The sequence below is a fragment of the Cataglyphis hispanica genome, chromosome 18 (assembly GCF_021464435.1).
Source record: "Cataglyphis hispanica isolate Lineage 1 chromosome 18, ULB_Chis1_1.0, whole genome shotgun sequence".
NCBI classification, from domain to species: Eukaryota; Metazoa; Arthropoda; class Insecta; order Hymenoptera; family Formicidae; genus Cataglyphis; species Cataglyphis hispanica.
The window spans coordinates 1,669,615-1,693,404 of NC_065971.1; the positions used below are offsets into that span (position 1 = coordinate 1,669,615).

Sequence of the window (23,790 nt, forward strand, 5' to 3'; positions counted from 1 at the left end):
TCAGTATTATAAGAACAATTAAACACATCTCATTTATTACAAATAATTTATAAAAATTGCGGTACAAAAGCACGACCTTCTCAAAAAATTAATTTAATTTTATGTTACGGTAACACAAGTACTTTTTCTCTTTCTGTAATTTTTTCCTAGTGATCGACGAAAGATCATCGAATAGACGACACACACGTTTTCATCTTCTTGAGCAACGGGAACGTTCTTTATATTCAGGAGAGTTCACCTGTCGCCAATCGTTACGCATCGTCTCGACGAAATTACTCATATCGCAGACGATGACTAATCGCAATAGAGAGGAAAATGGACGAAAGGGAAGGAGAAGGCGGGGGAGTGCGGGAGGGGAAAAAACTAAAAGAATCGTTGCAAATATATGTTTATCGGTTGGAAGAAGAAAAACTGCTCGTTCCTCTGGCGCCATTCCACGAGAAAGGAAAGAGAAATCGGCGACGTCAGGCGAGACGTCGGGCGACGTTGACGACGGCTGTTGCCTCATGTCGAGTCTTCGGAATAGCTTTCGTCATTTCACTCAACGCCTCTTTGTACTTCTTTTTTTTTTTTTTTCTCTAAACTCGACTCTGTAGTCGCATAAGGTGTACAGAATTCCTGTTATTTTATAGCGAGGGAACGTTCTCCTCCGGCCTTTGTCCGCGAAAGACTTGCTCTTGGCTTTATGAATCTTATTTTCATGTATATCATTTTATATCGCCTAGAGTGTAATTAATAATTGATAATATTAGCTGTAAATTTGTATTTTTGTGGCAGCAATATTTTTTCAACGATATTAATCTGTATAATAATTAAGTAACATTAATGAATATCCATAACTATGTAGGATTGCGATATTTCTTGATTAGGGCAATGACGACTATCTTTCGCATGTGTGAGATAAAAATATTTAATTATCGGTAATTAACAATATGATGTGATGATGCATACTAGTAAAAATTACAATGATTAGTGATAGGGCATGTTAGATTCTCGCGATTATTACGTGACAACGAATTTATATAAGTGATTGGATATTGGCCGCTTACACCGACAAATATAATTTCTTTCTACACAGGATTTATCTACGCGACTCTCACTTAGTGCGTTTTTCGTTTTCATCTTTTCTCGTCCAACACGACACCGTAGATCCAGCGTGGGTGCGTCAAATTTATTCACGTTAAATGTTCCGCGGTTTGTCTGGCCGGCGTCTGGCACCCCGTGCCGCTCGTAAAGTCACCAGAAAATCAAGATGTCTACTGAGCTTTGTCGAGAGTGAGATCACACGTTTCAACGATTATATCTTTTTTATAGCGGGACAGAAAAGTGTTTGAAACCATGATTTTCCGATAATAGAATGAAAATAGAAAAAAAAATCAAAGAAGTCCGCTTCAAGTTTCTTAAATTTTTAGCTAAAAATTTGATCAAAAAAATAATCTTGTTCAGTAAGAGGAAATAATTTTTCTTCGTAAAGGAATACACAGTGAGCTGAAAAAAAAATTAATTCGAATTATACTAGAATACTTTCGTTAAAGGCAATACAGATTGCATGTTACAAGCGCGATAATTGCATCATGAAACCTTGCAAAGGACCTTTACCGTTTGGAATAAAATAAGATATAAATCTTTAAAAAAAAAAATGGCGTGAAAAATATATGCGAAATCGATCGAGGAATGGCTCACGTGGAGGTGCCGCATTTGAAATTGATCGATAGCTGCTGGAAGCGGCTGGATATTTACGGTAGGAGCCACGAACGGGAACATCGCGTCGTCGCGATCGAAGGACCTCGACTTACGTAAAGACCCTTTGCGCTCGATCGAATTTCCCGACCGGCCACCCGGCAACGATGATGACGACGACGACGGCGGTCCGCACAGTTGTGCGCGCCTATTACGAGTCCGCTTTACGATCGCCTCGTAAACGTCCGGATCCGCGAAATTGATGGACCACTATACGTGACAGCCGGGCACATGACGTGCGAGCGCGCTCGCGTACCAATGCTGTCGCACGAATAATCCATTTCGATCTATATCGTTCCACGTTACCCTTAATGCGCTCTCATGTAGAGTCGATATCTTTACTTGGATATTAGTACCTGATGAAATGTTGCAAAAGAATTTAATATGAAATTAAAAAAAAAGATAATAATATGAAATAAAAAAAAAAAAATAAATAAATAGTTAGATATTATGTTTTTTATTAATGAAATTATTATTCGAATTTTTCGTTTTTCATTAAATAACGACAAAACATATTTAATGAAAAACGAAAAATTCGAGTAATAGTTTCATTAATAAAAAACATAGATAAAATATCTAATTATTTTTTTTTTAATTTCATATTGAATTCCTTATATATATATACACGCTGAATATGAAAGAAATTGTAAATATCATACATTGAAGCAGCTAACGAGAGAGAGGGAAGATTCGTGATATAATGAGGATTATTTCTGGCAGTTTTAATGGTCAATGACGTGTACCAGGTGTTTGACTGTTTTCCATCGCGCCAAGCATGATGCAATATTTTCCTCTCGTTCGTAACTTTATATAAAGCCGTACGGAAAACGCCGTGCGCGTCGAAGTACCTATGCTCCTTTATTCTTTCTCACTTTCAGTCGGTTCAAAATAAAGTATTCATTTCATATATCAGTGCATACGCATTTCGATATAAAAAGTATTTTACGTAATAATGCAATGATTTAAATTCTCAGACACTGTGTGTGCGCGCGCTTGTACGAAAAAAGAAAAAAAAATTCTCTCCCGAGTGTGTGCATTGTCCGCGGTCGGACTTGCAAAATCCGCAGTTTCGAACACCGGGATATATTAAGGAAGTGGATGATATAACGCTAGAGCGTCAACGTGTCGCTCGCGTTCGTTAGTCCCGCATAATATTCTCGTTCTCGTAGGCGGGTGATCTCTGCCAGAGTGCGATCCAATCCTTTAAATATTCTGGCGCTAGGTGGTCGTACGATTTCGCGATATTACTCACGCTGTTACCCACGTATATATACCACACACAACACACAACAGAATGTTACGATATTTCTGGGTTACGACCGAAATTTTACGCGCGACAGTTTCGTATTTCATTTTTAACGGGATCGTGTGTGAGTGCAATTCCACTTCATTACTCGATATAAAAATGCATGTCGCACTGACCGCTGAAATAAATAAATAAAATGATAAAATGAAATTTTCGTAAATTTTTGATGTATACAAAAATCGTATTCCCGTGTAATTTAGATCCGTGTTGCGCCAAGTTTGAACGTTTGAGGTCTATTTGAAATAACGTGTGAAATAACATTACGGATTTATTATTGCATCGCTGTATTGAAACGCACGAATATCGCTTTAAAATGTTGCGTTTTCTCGAGTCACGCTTGGCGTCCTCGCGCGAAATCCTTTTTCGTCGTTCTAGTACCTTTAATGCTGGCCATTTATCTCGGCTCTTTGGAAGATCAGAGCGGCTTATCGCTTAGACGGTGGCGAAGCAGAAATATTCGAGAGAGATGGAGAAATCGAGCGAAACGAAAAAGGGAAATGTACGAAATACCTAGGACTATTTTCGCTCCTCCTATCCTTCCTTCTTCCCCTCGCTTGTCTGTTTCTCTTATTTTCTGGCTACTCTTTGATTCTATTCCTTTGATTCTTATATAAAGTCTCATCGCTTGATTATAGACATCGTTTAAATGATAAGTGATGATAAATGATCGGACGATAATCTCTCTTGGGAATTAATGCGGGTCGAAGGATTTTATCTTGAATAAAATTTTAAATTGTATCCTTCGGCGATGTCTCACACGCTATATGCACGAAACGACCTGGTTCCTTGAGCGAGATACAAGGCGCGATCGATCGACCGCCTTAGGCGACCAAGAGTGCTCGAGAAAGAGTCGAATCGGCAGACCTTACCGAAGAATCTCTACCAAATTCTGTGGCTTTGCAGATAAGTATATATTTTACAAAGATTTCACTAAATTTTACTAAATATTATTTCGTTAAATTATTTTATTTCATTAAATTTCATTAAATTAAAATGATAGTTAATTATGTTATATAACTGACATTTAAAAATTAAATTTTCTACCGTTTGTTTTCGCGACATTTTGCGGCATTGCGATATGTTTTCTCTACTTTTGTTAGGATAAACCCAGACTTTCATCATGCAAAGAAAGAGAGCAAACGGAAGCGACACAAGGTGACGCGTATTAAAGAGTAGAACACAGTGTCAATAAACTGCGATATCTTTTTTCTGAGAAAAATGTATTCACGATGCACAAATTCAATTCGTGAAAAATGATTGATGGACAAATATATATAATTTCACAAATTCAATTCAATTTCGATCGGTTACATCTATCGCCACATCAAGCGCGGAGGAGAGAAATGAATATATTTGAAGCGAATTGTGTCGCTTTACGTTGTGTGAAGGTAAAAAATTTTAATGACCTCCTTGAATTAGAAATCTATCGCTCAATTTATGAGATACAATTTACAGCTATTTTCTTCATTTTTATCAATAAACTTTTGGCACATATTGTAATTTAGACAATATTAATAGAAGATATATATATATATATATATATATATATATATATATATATAAAACAAGCATTCACATAAAAATAATATATATGTTATTGGAGCGATTAAATCAATTGCACGAATAGAAAGAGGATCGTTACGCACGTGATGCACATTAACTCGAAACCATAGGCCAATATCCGTCCAATGTGTCCCACGTCAAATCTCGATTTCACGGATAGAAGCCGACATGACGGAGACGCGATACCTCGATACCGTCTCGCGTCGTCTCATACCACGTCGCTGCGCGCGGATATTTCGCTAATTATAGATCGGCTGCCGTCGACGCTGCGGCGCGACGAGAGCACGACGACCACACTTCGAAGGCTTGGACTTGAACCAATCCTGACCTTCCCTGTCACTGTATGCCGTCGTGTGTCGACCTAGAAAATTGCGTGCGCCGTATCCGGCGCACCGTAACGGACGCGGGCCATGTATAGTGTGTGATGATGTCGGACCGCGACCGGATCACGAACGGATATTCGCTCGTTTTATCCGCCGCGCTACTTCCATATTCTGCATAAATAACACGCGAGCCAAATGTCACAAGTGCCGATGAAAGTCGAGGCAATCGATAGGGCAATCCATAACTTTCGACCTTGATGGAAAAAATATTCTATTCGTAAGAAAGATAATTATTTAAAGATTAAGATCTATTGTGAGATCCTCTTTATTCTTTTTGGATTTTTTTTTTTTTTTAAACAATTTCACGAAGAAGGTTTTGATTGCAAGTATCGTATTATGTAAATATGAGTTGATTATGTAATAGTGAAATATATGAATAATGCAATAAAAGAAAATAAAATAAAAATAAAATGCCGAGATCAAAGCTGATAGATGCGTACAAGCGTTTTCTTGTAGCAGTATGATAGTTAGAATTAGGAGTTGATTGAGTATCCTTTGCAACTCCCACATGCTCGCTGCCGGCTTTCTACGTTGATCTGGACTCTGTGTTCGATTATATCTCCAGTTCAAGCACGAGCGACTATCTAAAATTCGCTCGAGATTAAAATTTAATTCGCACGTGCTACGCTACAAGCTTAAAAGAAATCCGCTTCACCTTTACACTTCAGATCCGCTTCGAGGACTTATCGTTTTCCGGGATTAATATCTCGCGTCGCAATCTCTAATTATTAATCACTGCAACATTCAATTAAGCGGTTATCATCGCACTTTGCAAATTTACGGAAGCTGAAACCACAGTCATATCGCGAGGCGGACTTGTTCCGATACTCTGCATTACATATTCATAGCATGTACATACACAGGCAAGGCTTAGGCGCATTTGGAAAGGTCAGGGCCATAAACGAGACCTCTGAAAATTCATGCAGCGCCAGAGCAGTTTGGGCTCACGTATCCGATGTCAGTGTTCCATTCCAACCCAATTCCTTTTCTTTCATTATCCGTCCTGGACGGCTTCCAAGCAACCGAGCGGAAATTAATATCCTCGGAAAATCCACGAGGACCGGAAAATAGCTAGATGGACGAAAGCGTGATATCGACCGTCCGTAGAAAGGAATGCATCGGCAAGAATAGATCTAATTGAAGCTTGACGGGATTATCATCGGACAGCGTTCAGAGGTTGAAGAAAATCGATGAAGGAATGGGGAACAAAGTAATCGGGATTGGGGAAAAGAGGAGCGAAGATAGCGGCATGCGTGTCTAAATGCAATTCCGACGAAAATGGTAGGACTTTGAAGGGCCGAGCTCTTGTTAAAGAAGTTCAAAGGAAAAACGCAAATGTCGTAAGGAACTGACGAAATGGAATTAATTATATAAAAGTAAGAACTATGACAAAAATTGATGAGGTTTATTACGAGATGATCAAAGAGAAAAATGATCAATTTTAAGAATTATCGGAAGGCATTTTTAAAGAATACAATAACATTATAAAATAATAATTTCCTATTCCCAAACGAAAAACGATATTATTTTCACGTATATATGAATTAAATTCGTATATTGTTTTGAATAATGGAGAAGAGAAATGATGAAAAAAAAAAATGAGAGCAAAAGCTTTCGTTATTAAAAGCAACCGGTAAAGGAAGGCGGGATTAAAACGAAAACTAATTTAATGAAAACTCCACGATCATACATGTACACACACACACACACACATATATATATGTCCTAGAGTCGACGCTCGAGTTATCAAAGCCGAGATGAGAAGTTGCGAAAATTCCTAACGCGCCGATAAAGGCCTCGTGTCGAGAACAGAAAGCGAAGATGAAGACATCAGAGAGCAATTGGTATCCCCTTTCAGCATCGCGTGTAAAGAGGCAGAAAGCAAGGCGCGCGCGAAGGGTGACGCGCAGCGGCAAAGATCAAAGAAGAAAGAGCGAAGCGAGGACATCGATTGTCATCCCGATCGCAGAAGTTAATTTCGATGGAAGACCGGGAGGAGGTGGGAGGGGGAAGGGGGCTCGCGCGAAGAAGCTTTATCGCGTCTGTACCAAGCAAACCGAGAAGTGAAGGCCGCGAATAAAGATGAAACGAGCCCGAGGGAGAGAAAGACCGGACCAAAGAGATATCGGGGACTTTCGGAGGTTTTCTAGGGGATCGAGAGGCAAGATGGCAGGTGCGGGTGATTGGGGGCGATCGATGAACCTCCGAGGAAAAGCCTGGGGTGGTGGGTGTTAGAAGCAGGAAAGGGAGGAAGGGATGGTGGAGCGTCGTGGGGCGGATGCTTCGAGGGGGATATCGAAGGGTGCTCGGTCGACCGGCGGGGAGAGGGAAAGAAACGTTAGACCGGGGGCAGGAGGTCACACGAGTTCGCGTATGTACATAGCTGTCTCTCTCTCTCTCTCTGTCCCTCGTGTGTACACTCTTTATATTCGACGTCGACAAATAAGCGCAACTTGTACGTGCACGCGATGTGACATCGGCCGTGAAGAAGAGAGCGAGAACGAAAAGAAATGAGAAACACGGCTGGAATAAGAGAGACGCGGGCCCTTTAGCGTCGACTAAAGACGAGAGGTCGATACGCTTTGCTCGTTTCATAGGGAAAATTAAAAAGCGCGCGCGACACCATGCTTTAAATATTAAATATTTAGGGATCGATATTAAACTCACGTTGCGATGAAAAATAATTCATGAAATTATCGATTCGTAATTAGATTTGTGTGATGCCTATATCGTTAATTAATTTTTAAATTTCTCGATGTAAGTTATTTCTTTCGATGGAAGGAATCACGAGAAGATATATTTCTGAATAATGCATGCAACGAAAAGTATTCCCAAGGGTTAATCTGCAATTCTACGAACTCCTCGAAAGGAACAGACACCCGGCCAAATGACCGGACCGGTGAGGGCTATTAGGAACAATCAGAGCGAAAACTCGGGGTCGAATTGAGCAGGATAAACGTTCAAGGAGACAATCGAGTCCGATGTCCTTCTTGGATGTCATATTACTTATTGATATCAAAGGAATTCCGCGTGGCGCGCGAAGATTGCCGGCCGGTAAACTCTCTTAAATGGCGGCACATTATTGGTCCGGGGCCGGGCCGGTCTTTGACGGCCCGAGAATCGAATGTCACGTCGGTTGACGATAAATCAAAGCACGTCTCGCTCGTCTGAATTCCGTGCGGATGATGTCACGTTTCGGGCTGTGAGAACATCCGGCAGAGGAATTCGGCGGCGGTTAGAGTGAGAGGTCGTCAACGGCAAAGCGCGAGCAATTAAATTAATAAACAGCGAACAGTTACGCCGATAAGCGCCCCCGGTTCATTCCACCGACACCGACGAAGGGCTGCCGAAGGGGTGGAGGGGAGGAGGGAGGCGATAAAGGTGGCGCCAATTAATTGGCGCGATTGAACAATTAGGATTATCGGCGATCGCGGCGCTTTGTTCCCTCCGGCGATTTCGAGCTTCCAAGCTTTCGATTAAACCCCAGGTGGGGGGCTGATAGTTGTGAAAGGGTGTCGCCCGTGCGGAGGATTTATATGGCCTGGGGCGAGGGCGCGAATTTCGGCGCGCGCGATTATTGCGCCTGGTATGTGTGCGATAAAGTTTCCAGCGAAGGCAATTAATTGCGGCAGATTCTCGGGAGTAATATTGCGGGAGAGATTCCATCTCGATGAACTTTTGGAGTAAGCTATAGATATTTGCCATTTGACTTGACAAAGCCGTATTTGTCTCCTAATGTTCGTGATTAATTCGACATTATTCCTTTTTATCAAAAGAATAAGTAATTATATAATTTGTAAATATGATGTATTTTTCTGTGTTGAATTCTGTATTGATTTCTTTTGGAATTTTGATTAATAATTTTTTTTTTTTAATTAAAATTTCATATAAATTGATAATCCAATTTTTTCTTATTTTAACAAAGTTAGTATAATAATCGCTTTCCACATTTTTGCAATAGTTCCATGGTGATCAATTTTAACTTCATCTATTTCCTACGATTTCGAGTAAGTCACGATCGTTTGTCTTCGTTAGGCAGCAAATGAGAGCGCGATAAAAATGATAATGTAAGTGTTGGATAGGAAAGGTGGTAACGATCACCCTCTAAAGTCATATCCTAGGATGTTGCTCCCGTTATATAGCCGACTTTTACTTAAACGAAAATTGTATGCAGAAGATCGATAATGACAAATGATAACTGTTGCCATTATTGGAGAAAATTACGTCAGCATATTTGCGTAATAAATGCCGTTGTGTTCTAGATAGCTAGATAGTACAAATGAAAAGTGAACTCGTACGTTTCTCATGTTAACAATTTGAGAATTTTCACTTACTATAATGATTAATTCGCGCACGCGCGCGATGAAATAATGAATAAAATAATTTATTTCTAAAATGAATGCCGTTAATTCAGCTGCAAAATGGAAATTAAATCATAACTATTTATCATCTATTTTTGTGGGGCATTGAAAACTCTTGCAAAGCGGAAATTTCATTATCTATAACAAATACAATTTTCGACATATTTCGCACGATGATGTGCAAATTATCGCGTGCGTTAATACTGCGCAAACAAGAGCAACGTGGCTGATAACGGCGACGAAAATGGAGAAGGAGAAAGCCAAAGGGTAAAGAAACGTAATGCTGCATAAAGTCAACGCCCTGGCAGCTCGCTGCATTATGCAACCCTCCCAAGCGACCAGTCGAAGGTCTCTTTCTCTATTTCTCTCTCTCTCTCTCTCTCTCTCTCTCTCTTTCTCCACCGTCGTTATATACGCATTACCACCAGCCACCCTACCATTACCAACACGAGCGACTTCAGCAAGGCCACACTGGCATAGCCATGTAGAACCACGACCACCCCTGCAATTGGATATGCGGTTATAGTAAAAGGTCCAAATTCCTATTTCTATATTTGTCGATTAGACTGAATGTAACTGACAATGAGCTGTTCTTGATGATAGAAATATAATTTGTGTTATACTTTGCATAAAAAAGGCAAATAAAAATTTTTTTATTGAAAAGGATAGTGGAAAAAAGAAAGAGTCATAGTATATTGTAATTATCATGTATAAAAAATAAATTATAGCTAAGCGAAAATATTCGATTTATTACAGACTTATTCTAATAATTATGTTTATAACGATTTGATAGATTTTTGTATAATAACTGTCTTATAATTCGTGCGAGGAAAGATTTAAAATGTTCTAATCTTCAGGAATTTAAAGACCCCAATAATTGCAGAGCTGAAGATTGAAACATCTAAAGGCTCGTAGTATTCAAGGACACGCCACAATGATAATTTAACAATCGATAGAGCCTTTACGGAACTTAATAGAACAAACAACACACTAAAGCTGGCATCGATCGCAGAATATTGATACGCTATTTACAACCGCACCGAGATTACCGATATTAGATACACGCGGCAATCATTCGGCGATCGTTAGTCTTACGGTAACGGAATTAATTATATTTTATCCTATAAGAGAAAACAATGTTCACAATAAAAAAAATATTAGATTGTAATGTTCAAGAATTTTAGAATTTCAACTAAGTCATGGAGCTTTTCGAAGATTCAGATGTCAAGGATATCTGAATAATTACACGGTGATTTAACAATCAATAAAGCCGTTACGCGATACTTGATAAAACAAACAACGCGGTTAAAGTCGGCATCGATCGGCGAATATTGGTATGCTATTTACAACCTAGCCGGGATTGTTACACCATCGCTGACTGCGATGTTTGTCCCGGTATAGTTCTCTTGGTGGCTTAGGCGTGCAGACACACTATCGGTCTATGTATTCGCGCGTATGGCAGCGAGAAGCCTCTGTTGCAATTACGAAATTGAGATCCTATCTAACCCGAGTCGTGCTGGAAATCGATTCGAAGCGCCTCTTGACGAATCGCCAACTTACAGCGCGATCGAGATGAGATTACGCTCGCATCGAGAGAAAAACGAGAGAAATGAAAATGGTCGATTGTGATAAATTCAACGAAACTTTTTGAATCGTTCATTACAAGGTCGCATCTTGGCATCTTGATAGCATCCCGTAGAATCTAAATAAATCGTAACGATGAAACACATAAACATTTGCATTGCCGTGTATATTGGCTAAGTTTATTTCCAGATCGTGATGAATTACTTCGCACTCTACGACAAACAAAACGCTATAGCAACCAGTCTATTCGGTATATCAATTTATGTGGTGCGCATTGCCAAGACTTTAACATGTGTTTGTTAAATGAAATATTATTGTTTCCGCGAATTTCAACGCTAAAGCCATTGTATAATATCTCTCTTCGAGAAGGTTCTTTATATATATAAAATTTATTTTATATATAAAGCGAAAAGTGCTCTATTATTCTCATTGACGAGTTAAAACTTATTTTTTCTTTATCAAAAATTTGATGGATTTTTAGCGTAGACATATATAATAATTAATGCACAGACTATATCTTACTATTTATCTTGATAATTTTGTCGAATATCGAGATTTTTATTACGGAAGCATTGTATACGATGCGTCGAAAGAAGATATAGGAAATGCTCGACGTATATCGAGCACATGGTCGGAGCAGTAAGCCGTGACAGCAGCTGTCATGTACCTACTACATGTGCACTGTTGTATTCGGTTTCCATCTTTCTTTTTTTTCGATATCGCTTCCTATAGACACGCATTCGCAGGTGTTTTATTCTCTTTTTGTTTCATTGTCATGTATTTATGTATTCGATTTATGTATGTTTTTACAATCTCTTGTATGTTTTATATCCTGATTTTCCGATTACAATTTTATGCGATTAATATAATTGAATATGAACTTTTTGTTTGAATATAATTTTTTTAAATTTGAATAAAATAAAGATTTTTATTACGGCTTAATATAAATTCATAAGATAAATAATCTTGGATGTAATTAAATCAATTTATATAAAAAGATCATTCTTTTATAATTTTTTATTAGAGATATTGTTATAGAATTGAGCAATTTTTTCTCTTCATATTTACAGATACAACAATTTTATAGACTAACTCGTCAAATATGATAGTTTTATATTTTTAGAATGCGTCGTCTGTTACATCTTGAATTTGGGTCATACAGTTTGAATAGGCCAACAGGGTTGACCTGTATTTCTTCAAACTCTTTGACAGGAAGAGGCGCATTGAATGCGAATAAAGAAAATGGATCCCTTTTCGATAGAGTGCATGCTCCCTTAATATACAGCGATGTTCTCGTTGCAGGTACACTGCAGTTTAAAACTGCGATAGCGAACTATAAACATTGTTATGAAATAATAAAAAAAAAGTTTCACGCTTTATACGTTCTTCCGTGTTGTGACATTGAATTTTGAGATTCTAACTTTTTTATCAGACAAAACATTTTATATTAAACCTTTCGAAATTAGCAGAGTGTTCATATGTTAAATAAAAACTGTTATCTATATATGTGAAAGAATTAAATCGATAAATTATTATACGTTTCTTTAACCGCGCTGCGAACCGAAATTCTAACTCATATTTCAACTGGGAATTACGTACAGAAATCATGAAACGGCCCGGCAACTCAGCGCTTCAGTTTCGCTGACGTATTATTAAGGATGAGGCCACTAGATATTTATGCTAACTTGACAAGTAATCAGAGATGGTACATCCGAGAGCTGGTCTGCCGAACAACGCGTGGTTTGCCGAAACGGGCATCGTACGATTTTCTTTGATTACGTTATATAATGTGAGATAGGGCAACGAAATGTGAATTCACCACTGCAACGATGGCACATTCTCTCCGTGTCAGAACTATTACATTGATGAACACGTGTCATGTTATCTTCTTGCGAGTGCATAAAGACAGATAAGCAAATAGAAGTATAAATATCTATATTACATGATAATATAGATATTTCGCGATTCATAAAAGTTTTTCATTCATGCTTCATATTTATATATGTAAAATAAAAAATAAATAAAATAGGTGTATAAATTCTTTTCCAAAAGAGAAAAAAATAAATCTGCTGAAAAGAACTCCATTTCAAGTTGAATAAAATCGAGAATAGTTTCCATTTATGTAGCGAATTATTTCTCCGAACACACGGCAGTGTCCAAATATATCGGACGGATTATTTTAAACTACTCATTTCTTCGAATTAAATCGTACAAATATCGTATGAATATCAAAGCTCGAGGCGAATCAAGGCCGCTAAATGTGGAATCGAAATCGAATGTGCGGAATCACGTCGTGGTCGTGATTCCGTCTCGAGTTTATAAACATATGAGAGAGAGAGAGAGAGATAATTTTCTTCAAAATTATCAATTCAATCGAACAAGATAAGTAAAAAAATTAATACGATAAATATATTGTTGAAAATATAAATGTGTGTTGAAAATATATGATATACTTTTTCCTATTGCATACATTTTTCCTATTGCATATATCAATGCATCTCAGATGTCATGATACATATGTATATCCAGCATCCTTGAGAGGGGACATTGTAGATATACATGAGAATTGCTTTATCGCGTATCTCTAAACGGGAGAGTACGCATTGATGATACAGCTGATCTCGCCTGCCGGGCATGGATTGTCCAAGAACAATGGCGAAGGGGGAGAGTTCGACTTAAGGGTCAGGAAAAATTTCGAAATCGTGTTGTGGGAAGAGCGCGGTGGCGGGCCAGCGCGCGTTTCGTTTCGTCTCGTTGTTCGTGAGCGGTTGTGTACGAGGGGCATATACCTAAAGGGACGAAAGAGAGGGTGGAGACAGCGGCGCACCACGTCATGCCACCCCGAAAAAACCCTCGAGACAGTGCCGTCTTTTGCGAGCGGGCTTTGCGGGCGCGACGCGCAACCCGACGATTTCCTCTTCCACGAAGAACCGCGTCGTTTATCGAGAAATTGCCCACCCAGACCGATCGGCATGCATGCCTCATGCAATTCCAAGGAGTAGTTAACGTAATTTTGATGTCGAGCGGATAAGGGCACGAGGAGAAATTCTTTTGACGGCTAAAGGGACGTCGGTTAACTTTGACTTTGAATCCGTGTGTGCATGTCACTTATATATAAGCTGTTACAAAAAATTACTAACAATAAGTTGAATTTTAATTTCTTCGACAAAAGTCAAATATGTTTTTCAATAATTTTTGACATATCGATCATCCGGTAAAATAATGTATAAGATTCCAGTTATGATTACGGAGAAATCGTGTTCTGAAAGAGACAATCTCAGCGCGAACGACGTATCTACGAAGTTAAGTCGAACGTAAAATTATAAGCGCGAGGGGAGGACAGTGATCGTATTGTTAACGCGCGTAGAGCTCTGCAATAATGTAGCCGTCGTTTGTCACGTCTGGCGCCAAAGTGCGCACAAAGAGAGGTCTTACGGCAATATCGGTAAACGTTCAATAATTGCAATTATTAGTCCGACGATATATTTAGCTGTATAATATGCTTGCATCTTGGAAATGCAGTTCTACACAGGGTCAATAATTATATTTCTCTTTGCACAAATGTAATGCATACATATGATTCATGTGCATATGTGATGTCTCGTGTATTTAAGAATGTTCTGCATGTACAATAGTAGCAAAAAATAGTAGTCAAAATTTAAAAAAAGACATTTCTTATATTTATACTGTTTGAAAAATCAAACAAATAAGTTCGAATTATGAAAAAAATTTAAGTATCACAAAATAATATGGATTTTGAGTTTTCATAAAAGAAAATAGTTGTAATTAATATTTTTTCTAATTTATGGCAAAAACTTTTGATCGTGAATATCACCTGAAATCAACTGCAAGAAACAATGAAAAACAATTAATTTACAGAAAGAGAGAAAGAGATAGATAATATTTTGTACAATTTCTAGTAAATAATTTTTAAACGAATACGTGGATCTGAATCAAGTTTTGCACAAATATTTATTAGAATTTTCTTAATGTATGTGAAAATTTTTATTTCATTGGTAATATTTTTTACTTGTCAAATTTGTCAATAAGTACTACAATACGCGATTTTCCAGAATCAATAGTAAGTTTAAACTAAAATAATTTTCAAACCGTTAAGAAAATTGTGCTCAGTTTTTGCAGAGATATTCAGAAGAAATAGTAGAATAATCTACGAAATTTTCATGCTTTTATTAATATTTCGATGACTCATTCTTAATATTTTCTCCGTGAAAATAAAAAAAAAAAAATATCAATAATATCGGAATATAATCATTTATAATGTATCGAATGATTCTCTTGGCAGCACTAAAATTATTACTTTTTTTTTTTTCTTGTTATCTCTACACCAAATCTAATATTCTTTCTTAATTATAACTCTCTTCATCTTCCAATGTGTATTCCCTTCTATTATTATCTCTCATGTCCAATGTACGTGCATTCCTTTTGAATTATTCTCTAACTGAAACCACACACAGTTCTATCTACTGCAATTATACATAGCATTACATTCAGACCTTGTTGAAATACATTATACATCTGTATAAATATACACCTGTATTCAAGAATTCCACCTATTTACATGTATCTTTCCCTTTGGAGAAGGTGCGACTCCAGAATACTTAGTTTAGAATATGATGGATTTAAAACAACTGGAGTGCGCGTTAACATCGTTCCGCTTTAATCAAAGGCTCTCCTTGAAAATCAAGAGCCATCGCCTTCAATTAGATTCGCGATACTCGAAGGCGAGACGATGAAATTCGATCGCGCGTCGTGTCGCGATATGAATCGCTATTGACGTTTCACGTCGCGTGTATCCAACTAATTTACGATGAAGTAAAATCGGGAAAAAGCAAGTCCGCGGTCTCGGGAGATGAGAAACAAGGGGGATGGCGATGATGGCGTCTCTCTGACTCACCCTCGCCATCCGGAGAATTATGAGCGTCGAGTGTTCACCTTGTCGTAAAAATTCGAAGATTCTTCTCTATGGACGAATTCAGGGGAACACGTTTATTATTATGACACGTTAAACGCGAGCACTTATTGCTTTCTCCCGGGAATAGAATAATGTTGAGGCGCCAATACGTTTATTTCTAACATGAAAGGAACTTTTTCGATTAGATATAAATAGATCATCCTGTACATTTGTCTCATTGTGTGGTTTTCAATTTTTTTAAACATCTCGAATTTATATGCAGATATCGCGGTTTTATCATTTCTAGAAACGCGAGAAGCCACGAGAAACGTGACTTTTCTCGTTGTCAGCTGTTGCGATACGACTATCTCTGCATTGCAACCAATAGTTCTCTCTCTCTTTCTCTCTTTCTTTTCTTATGCTTGTTTTAAGGAGATACTTAAAAAAGACGGATGACTTCGAGAAATCATTAATTGTGTAATTCTTGCACTTTTTTTTTTGCTACGTGTGAGGCTTGTGTTATTTTAGAGATTTTTCTCATAAATAAATTTACGAAAAAATATATGAAAAAAACTATACTGTATTTCATGACAGCGATGTTAATTTGTGATCATATGATATTTTTACGATAAGTGGCAGCGACGGCGTAGAGGATCAGTGACTTTTTCGGTCCTTTGATCTGAGTCATAAATTTCAATTAAGACTCGAGTCAAAGATATTCATTTGCTAAAATTGCGAAATAAGAAACTCATTTAATTTTTATTTAATTTGAATCATTAATTAGCTTCACTTTCACTCACACACACACACACAATTGTACAATTTCAACCCTGGCTAACAGCAGCCAGTTGATGGAGCCCGATAGCTTTCAGAAAATATCTAAATTTAAGAAGTGGCACCACACCCTTCTCTTTTCGATACGACGCGTGGCCTGTCATCTGCGCTTCCTTGTAACGCGGCGATGCGAACGAGAAATTGGAAGAGAGCAAAAGAGCGACAGAGCGTGGCACAGGAAAACGGCACAGGGGAGGGGATCCGTGTTAACCAGAGAGAGCGACAGAGAGAGCCGAAAGGTGACATGCGAAAAAATACTCTCTTGGCACTCAGCTTCGGCAGACAACGAGATAAATAGCGCGCGTGGGTGCAGCTCAACGATGTCTACGGGCCACACGCCACGTTTCAAGCGGATCGAGCGAACCGCATGACATCCGTAAGGGGGAACGACGCGAGAAAGAGATCGAGAAGGAAAAGAAAACGTAAGAGAGCGGAAGAAAGAAAGAGAGGAGGGAAGCACGCCGGTGTGTTACAGAGACGAGGGTAGAGTTCTTACTCACGTTTTAAGTGCACCGACGACGTTTTAATGGCACATCAGGTAGGAGTAATGCGCGTCGTCCTTGCGGTATTATTCCGCAATCCCCTTTGATTGTCGTCTCGCGAGGATATTTATGCGTTGTCGGGATAAATAGAGGAGAGCGCCCGACGAACGGGGGAAGAGCGACAGACGCAGGGGGCATAATTAACGATCGAACCGCGGGGATGCATAAAGGTCCCGCGTGAATGATATGCGCGCGATTGTCGAAAAATCTCATCTGATTAACGAACGCTGACTCAGTCTCAGAGCTCTAACGAGCTACTCCGCCAGTTTTGACACGAAACGCTTTTTTCTTTTTTCTTTTTTTTTTATCAGATGATTAAAAGTTTTTTTTCGTCTTTTGCCAATTTTTAATTGACAAGGTATAGAGAAATGATAAATGATAAAAATCAAGATAAATTAGAATCTTTCTTCTTATTAAATTTCAATAGAAAAAAAAAAAAAATTAGACATAACTTTTCTCATGATATGCGAAAAAGAAATATATTGTACCTCTGTGTAAATCATATAGTGATTAAATGGCCTATTGATGTACGCGCTGCGATCTCGTCTGAAGTTTTAATCCGCATTATCAACTTCTGAATTGCCAATTATAAATCATTACGGAGCGCAAATCACTTCGGTACATTGCCAGAGTGCGAGATGCCGGGACCGAACGTATATCTCATGATTTATATGACATCGCGTCATTACGCTCACGGGTGGCGAATTACGGACTAACTATAATTTATAGGCAATAAATATGGCGCAATGTTGTGCGCGAGCGAGGCTGCTACCGTCATATTCCGATGACCGCGACACAATCGATTTAACAATCGAATAGAATAACGATTTATATCAATCTTTGCGGAAAGTACAAAAGAGATCGCACATCGCAGTTTCTCTGTCTTCTTAATAGATATCGCGGATGCATTTTCTGGGTGGTATACATATGTAAAAATAAATTTACATAATTTATTTCCCATTGTACTTGATTTCTTTTTATTTTGTCATTATTTTAATATTTTATTATTTTATATATGATTATCCTATCTATTTATTAAAAAACGCAAGCAATGATAAAGTTGACGTAACTTTCAACTAATTAAAAAGAAATGATAACGTCAATTATCGGTATAATCGCTTCTGTTACGGTAATTACGTTGCCGGAATTTAATCATTTAAGAAAATCAATGGTGTCCCTCTTTTCGACATTCTGCGTATGCAGATGATTCAATTTCTCATCTCTCTCTCATATATCTCCGAGTGAAAGAGGAAATATCGAAGTACCCAAATCGCATCACAGCTTCACACGTACAATTGAATTTTCATGCAATCCATCTCTCATCTGTCCGTCTCAACACCAAGATGAATTTAGGAGCATTCTCAGAACTTTTTACACGATTAATCATCCACAGAAAAAAGATATTATTTCTATTTATTTCTTTCCTGTTTCTTTATTATTACAAATCTAACGCTCGCGCGTTTGCGATATGATTTATTTGATTTAATAATAAAATGCCAAGTAAAAAAAAGGATTATTTTCCTCATCTTTCGATTAACAGTCGCATCGAGATCTCGTTTCCGGCGCGTCTTACTTTGATACGCGGGTATGATAATAAGACTCTTACGGGAGAGATAAATGAATGAATCTCGGGAATCCGCCCTACCGGTGTTTTAATAATACACGTGTCTGCGCGTGAACACGTTGCAGGCGCACGACACAGCACGGAGCGAATATTTGTCTTATTTCTTTGATAAAAGGGCGCTCTGTTTATTCCTCGCATTTCAAGCGAGCCGATCTCGGACTCTTTTGTAATATCCAACGCGTGGTAGGACGTCGTAGTCCGGGATGATCGTATCGCCATAGATTTTCATGGACATCAAGATGCATATATGCGAGTTATTTTTCGATCGGGAAATCGATCGATCTCAGATAAATTCGTGTGGCCGATCATCTCGCGAAATATATAAATGATGATACCGTATCAATTCATTCGGTTCTGCGAGTCGGACGTTGGTAGAAATCGGCTTTAAAGATTACTCCCACGTTGGGGAATCTCTAAAAAATCGAACGGGCGACACACCCAACCGGCTAATGCGTGAATAATGCCCGATGGAAGCAACAAAAATATATACTCGTATCGAAGTTTTACGCTCTGATAAAGGATAAAAGATTTATAGTTTCTTAGGGAATCTCTTTTCATAGCGCACAATTGGATGCTGCTAGAAGAAAGTCCAAGATCTTTCATTATCAATTCATTAACATAAAAATATGGTTTGTTGTGCAAATAATGAAAAAAAAAAAAAAGAAAAATAAGGAAGGCGAATATATATTCATTATTGAATTGATATATATTCATGTTGAATTAATAGTCGAATATTCGACTAATATCAATAGAAAATTTCTCTTTCTGAATTGCTAAATAGAAAGAGGTCTAAACTGAGGAAAAAAAATGTACATTTTGAATTTTTCAATATTCACATATGATATCAAGTGAATTATCTCATGAAAAGCAATATTCGTTAAATATTTGATAAAAATCGAAGCTTTAATGAAACCGTAATTCTAATTTGCACGCTATTATTCTTATATTTGTCTAATAATTTAATTATAAAAAAATACCCTTCACGTTTGAACATTAATGACACTAACAAACTTTCTTATATGGAATATATCTTATAAAGGTGTAAAAATGATTGAATCCGATCTGTCTTACACGAGAGTGCTATCGAAAAACCTTTCTCTCCCTTAAACGAAAGCATTCTCCGAGATGTGTTTCATCCCCTTATATACATCTCGTATAATTATCGTTAACAGGATTCGGTCGTCAATCGACGACAAGGATCTACGGAATTGATCGTTTCATACCTGGTGAGACGGCGAGCGCGAGGAAGGCAGCTGCGGCAACGGCGAAGAGTATCCTGAGGGCATTTCCCGAGCCGTGCCGTCTTCTACCCGGCCTCCTCTGCACCGCGCGACAGCCGCAGGAATCGTCATTGCGGTACACCCTCGTCGTGGAGTCGGACGGTCGTCGGGGTTGCACATCGAGAACGATATAGGCCTCTTCCTCCTCGTCCTCTTCCTCCTCCCCCTCATCCCCCTCGCCGTAGGGTTCCTCCTCGCCGTCAGCGTCCTCGGGCAGGTCGGCGGCCGCCGTTGCGCGTCGTCGACGCGGCGATCTTGCCCGGCGCGGGTCGCCGGCACTGCGGTTACCGCCGCCGCTGCCGGCACGGTCGATCGCCGGCTCGCCTCGATACATGGCCTGCGGATGCAGCGACGACGACGGTGGCCAGCAACGTGCCACCGGGGTCGGCTGCGCTCGTCAACGTATCCTATCCGCGGTGGCCGCGACAACACCCACGACGACGCCGGTATTACCTGCGGCGGCCCGGTCCCTCACCCCGCCTGCGACACCGTGCGACCTGGCGACACGATCGCTGCTGCGAGGCATTACCGCGACCTGGGCCGTCCGAGCCGAGCCACCAGTCCCACTAGCCACACGTAGCACCAACCAACCGATCAACCACAGACTACTACCTTTTCGGTCTCACCCCAGGCGTGATCTCCTTGCTTCTCCGATCGCAACCTGATCCCCCTCTTCGGTATCCCGTCGACCGGCGATATTCCCGTCACAGTTGAATTATCTTTGCGGAGTACTTTTTACGAAATTGATATAGCGGTAATGAGAGATTTGGATGTAGTACGGATAGTTTTGTAAGGAACGCGTTCCGTTTTGTTCAACGTCAGGACGACGACCCGTGGAACGACGCGCCGCTACTCTCTTCACGTGACACACGTCGCGAAGTGTCACGTAGTATATCGCGACGCGCGTGATAAAGGCCTCGAGGAATCCGCGTATTATATCCGCCGCGTCGGAGGGAAGAAGCCCTCTAAGCGAAAGCGCGCGTTGTGTATTAGCGATGACACGCGTCGAGCGCGGAAAGAAAGAAAGAAGGGTTCGATTGTCCCTGTCTTCTTCTACACCCTCTCTTTCTCCCTTACGGCTGTCTTTTGTCCCCTTGCCTTCTCTATGCGAGATCACCTTTGCTCGCACTATGGGGAACGATCACCAAGTGTCATCAAACACCTTCCTTCGCCACTCTTGTCGTCAAAAAACTAACGATTGACTACGGCAGCTCGTGCGTCGACCAGCGCGCCCGGACACTACCACCGTCCGGTAGGAAGTGTCGGCTGCCACGAGGTGGACATCTCTACGAGGTCTTGCCAGCGATAGCGGCGGCGGCGGCGGTGGTGGCGGCAACAGCGGCGGTAGTAGTACCGGTGGTAGTGGTAGCACCGTAAAGGCGGTAGTAGCGGCGGTGGCAGCTGCAGCTGGTGGTGCACCGATGCATCGAGCAACTGCGCTTCGCTCGTACACCCGCGGTGGTCCCGCGGATATTTATTCGGACAATCGGTCGTCTAGAAATCGTCTATTCGATATAAAAGGATCTATTTCCTCTCTCGCATATTAAAATATAGTTTGCGGCGTCGCAACCCTTTCACGACGGCCTAGATAGTTGATCCAACCCCTTCGCCTAGAGTCTCTCTTCGCGTAAAGGTCCTTTCTCTATTTATCTCTCTCGATTCACGATTACGCTCAGTTATGCTGTCGCAGAAGAGCAGACCGATCCGTCACCGTGAACTCTTGCTCCCGCACTGCCGTGGCTCTCTCGCTCCACTGACTGGGGGATAACGCGCCGGCTGCCAGCAGGCCAGGCAGTGGCAAAGCTCTCTAGTACACGGCCAGCTACTAAGCAGCACCACGCACGACGGGCAGCCTCACGACTGCCCTCGACTGCCGTAAGTGTGTGTCTGCTGCTCACCGCCCGTGTCGTGTCGGCTCACTTCGGCACGACGCGGCGCGACCTCGCGCGCAGGCGGCGTCGGCGTCGGCGTGCGTCGAGCGGAACGGCGACGACGCCGTTAATACTCGGCGTTAGTAGTCGGCGTAGCTGCGAGCGAGCGGACGCCGGCTAAGGTAGAGACGGCGGGCGGCTTTCTCCTCGCTCCTTCGCTCTCTCTCTCTCTCTCTCTCTCTTCCTCTGGGACTAACGACGCCGGTGGTGAAGGAGGAGGCGGCGGCGGCGGCGGCGGCGGCAGCAGCGCCGCCGCGACGACGACGTCGCGATGGTCCCGCGGAGGAGCGCCCCGTCGATGCCATCGGCCTGGGCCGAAATCGATGGCCCGCAACGCGGCGTCTGAAACGCGGCACCCCCGTCGACCTGTGCCACACACCACGGCTACACACACGCTTTACCCCCGACGCGGATATACCGGGTGTCCCATTTTATTCCGGGGCGCTCTTTTCATTTGTTACAAAGATGCTGCTACTTTTTTTTCTATTATTCTGTTTGAAACTTAATAATAATTTACCCCTCTTTGTCTTATATATGTGTAAAAAAGCGATATTTTAGAAAAATTTTACATGCATTGAGAATTTAAAAATATATAAAATAGCTTGAAAAAGTACATCATATCACTTAAGATGATTTAAATAAAAATAAAAAGTAGAATGAAACGTTTCTTATGTTCATTTTCCATCTTAATATCTTTTGATTTTTAGAACTAAAAGCGCGATACATCTATACAAGATGTATACAACCCTGCAAAAGATCACAAATATCTATCCTGTCAAATAAATGTATACTGAACAAATATAAATATGTACATTTATGTGTCTACGTGCAAATTTGGCCACGTGTATTAGTGTTATAGAGGCAATACTGTGTGCACTGTCGACACACCGAGGGCTGTAGCACAAATAAGCAATCGAATTCGAAGGTATGTACGCGGATATGTTGATAGTGTTTGATGGGAAAGATGTGTCAGGAAGAGGCGAGGTCTTGCGGAAGAAATTTCCTTTGATTTATCATCTGCTTTTAGATATCCTTAAAATATGCATTACCTCATTCCACATATTGAGCATATTACTCGAAAGAAATATAGAATCACTATACTATATTTCTCGAATTGGAAAGCCATCTGTAAATAGATATAAAGGGGATGTTGTATCATATAAATCATTTTTTTCTTAAATTACAGATTTTCGAACGCATAAATTCAGAATGGCCTGTATATGGTTTGCTTAGATACATTTAGAGATAATAAATGACAAACGACCCTCTTTTTTTTCTCTCCTAAAATAAATAATGCGCGCGTATGCGGGTAATAAGTAATATATGCCGACCAGTAATATATAATATCGAATCGAGACTTTGCGGACAAGTTTTTCTTTTCATTTTTATCACATCACGTGAATATGTCTATAGATAAGCGCGTCGATAGGATTTTCTGAAACTATAGCAATCCTACACGAGGTAACAGAACGCCTTGAACGAGTAAATATAATGCAACTGCATTTTGACACGATTGCATGTGCTGCTACGAGAAATTTGTACATAAGACATTTTTGATTGTATGTCAGTTTTTACATTTCAGTTAATTTATATTGTAAAAATATTTTCAATCAATCATGCAAAACACATAGAATAATATATTAAAAGTAAAATAAATATAATTTTTTTTTCATACATCTCTTTTACTTAACAATTACGTTGCAAATTTTTATATATGTAGTACTTTGTAA

At 39.9% G+C, this 23,790-nt stretch overlaps 1 protein-coding gene and 1 long non-coding RNA gene across 4 annotated transcripts in view; one reads left to right on the forward strand and one right to left on the reverse strand.

Annotated features, from left to right (window-relative positions):
- The window catches only part of LOC126856416 (uncharacterized), a 158,581-nt gene extending 138,417 nt beyond the window's left edge, over window positions 1–20,164 (forward strand). The window contains exon 3 of the long non-coding RNA XR_007688358.1: window positions 20,022–20,164. This is a non-coding gene — a long non-coding RNA (uncharacterized LOC126856416). The remainder of the gene's footprint in view (window positions 1–20,021) is intronic.
- Window positions 1–23,602, reverse strand: part of LOC126856362 (protein kinase C-binding protein NELL1-like) — a 64,866-nt gene extending 41,264 nt beyond the window's left edge. For all 3 annotated transcript variants that reach the window (XM_050604802.1, XM_050604801.1, XM_050604803.1), the window contains exon 1: window positions 20,073–23,602. In XM_050604802.1, coding sequence (XP_050460759.1) covers window positions 20,073–20,463 — 391 coding nt within the window. In that variant the 5' untranslated portion in view covers window positions 20,464–23,602. The remainder of the gene's footprint in view (window positions 1–20,072) is intronic.
- Between the last annotated feature and the right edge of the window lie 188 nt (window positions 23,603–23,790).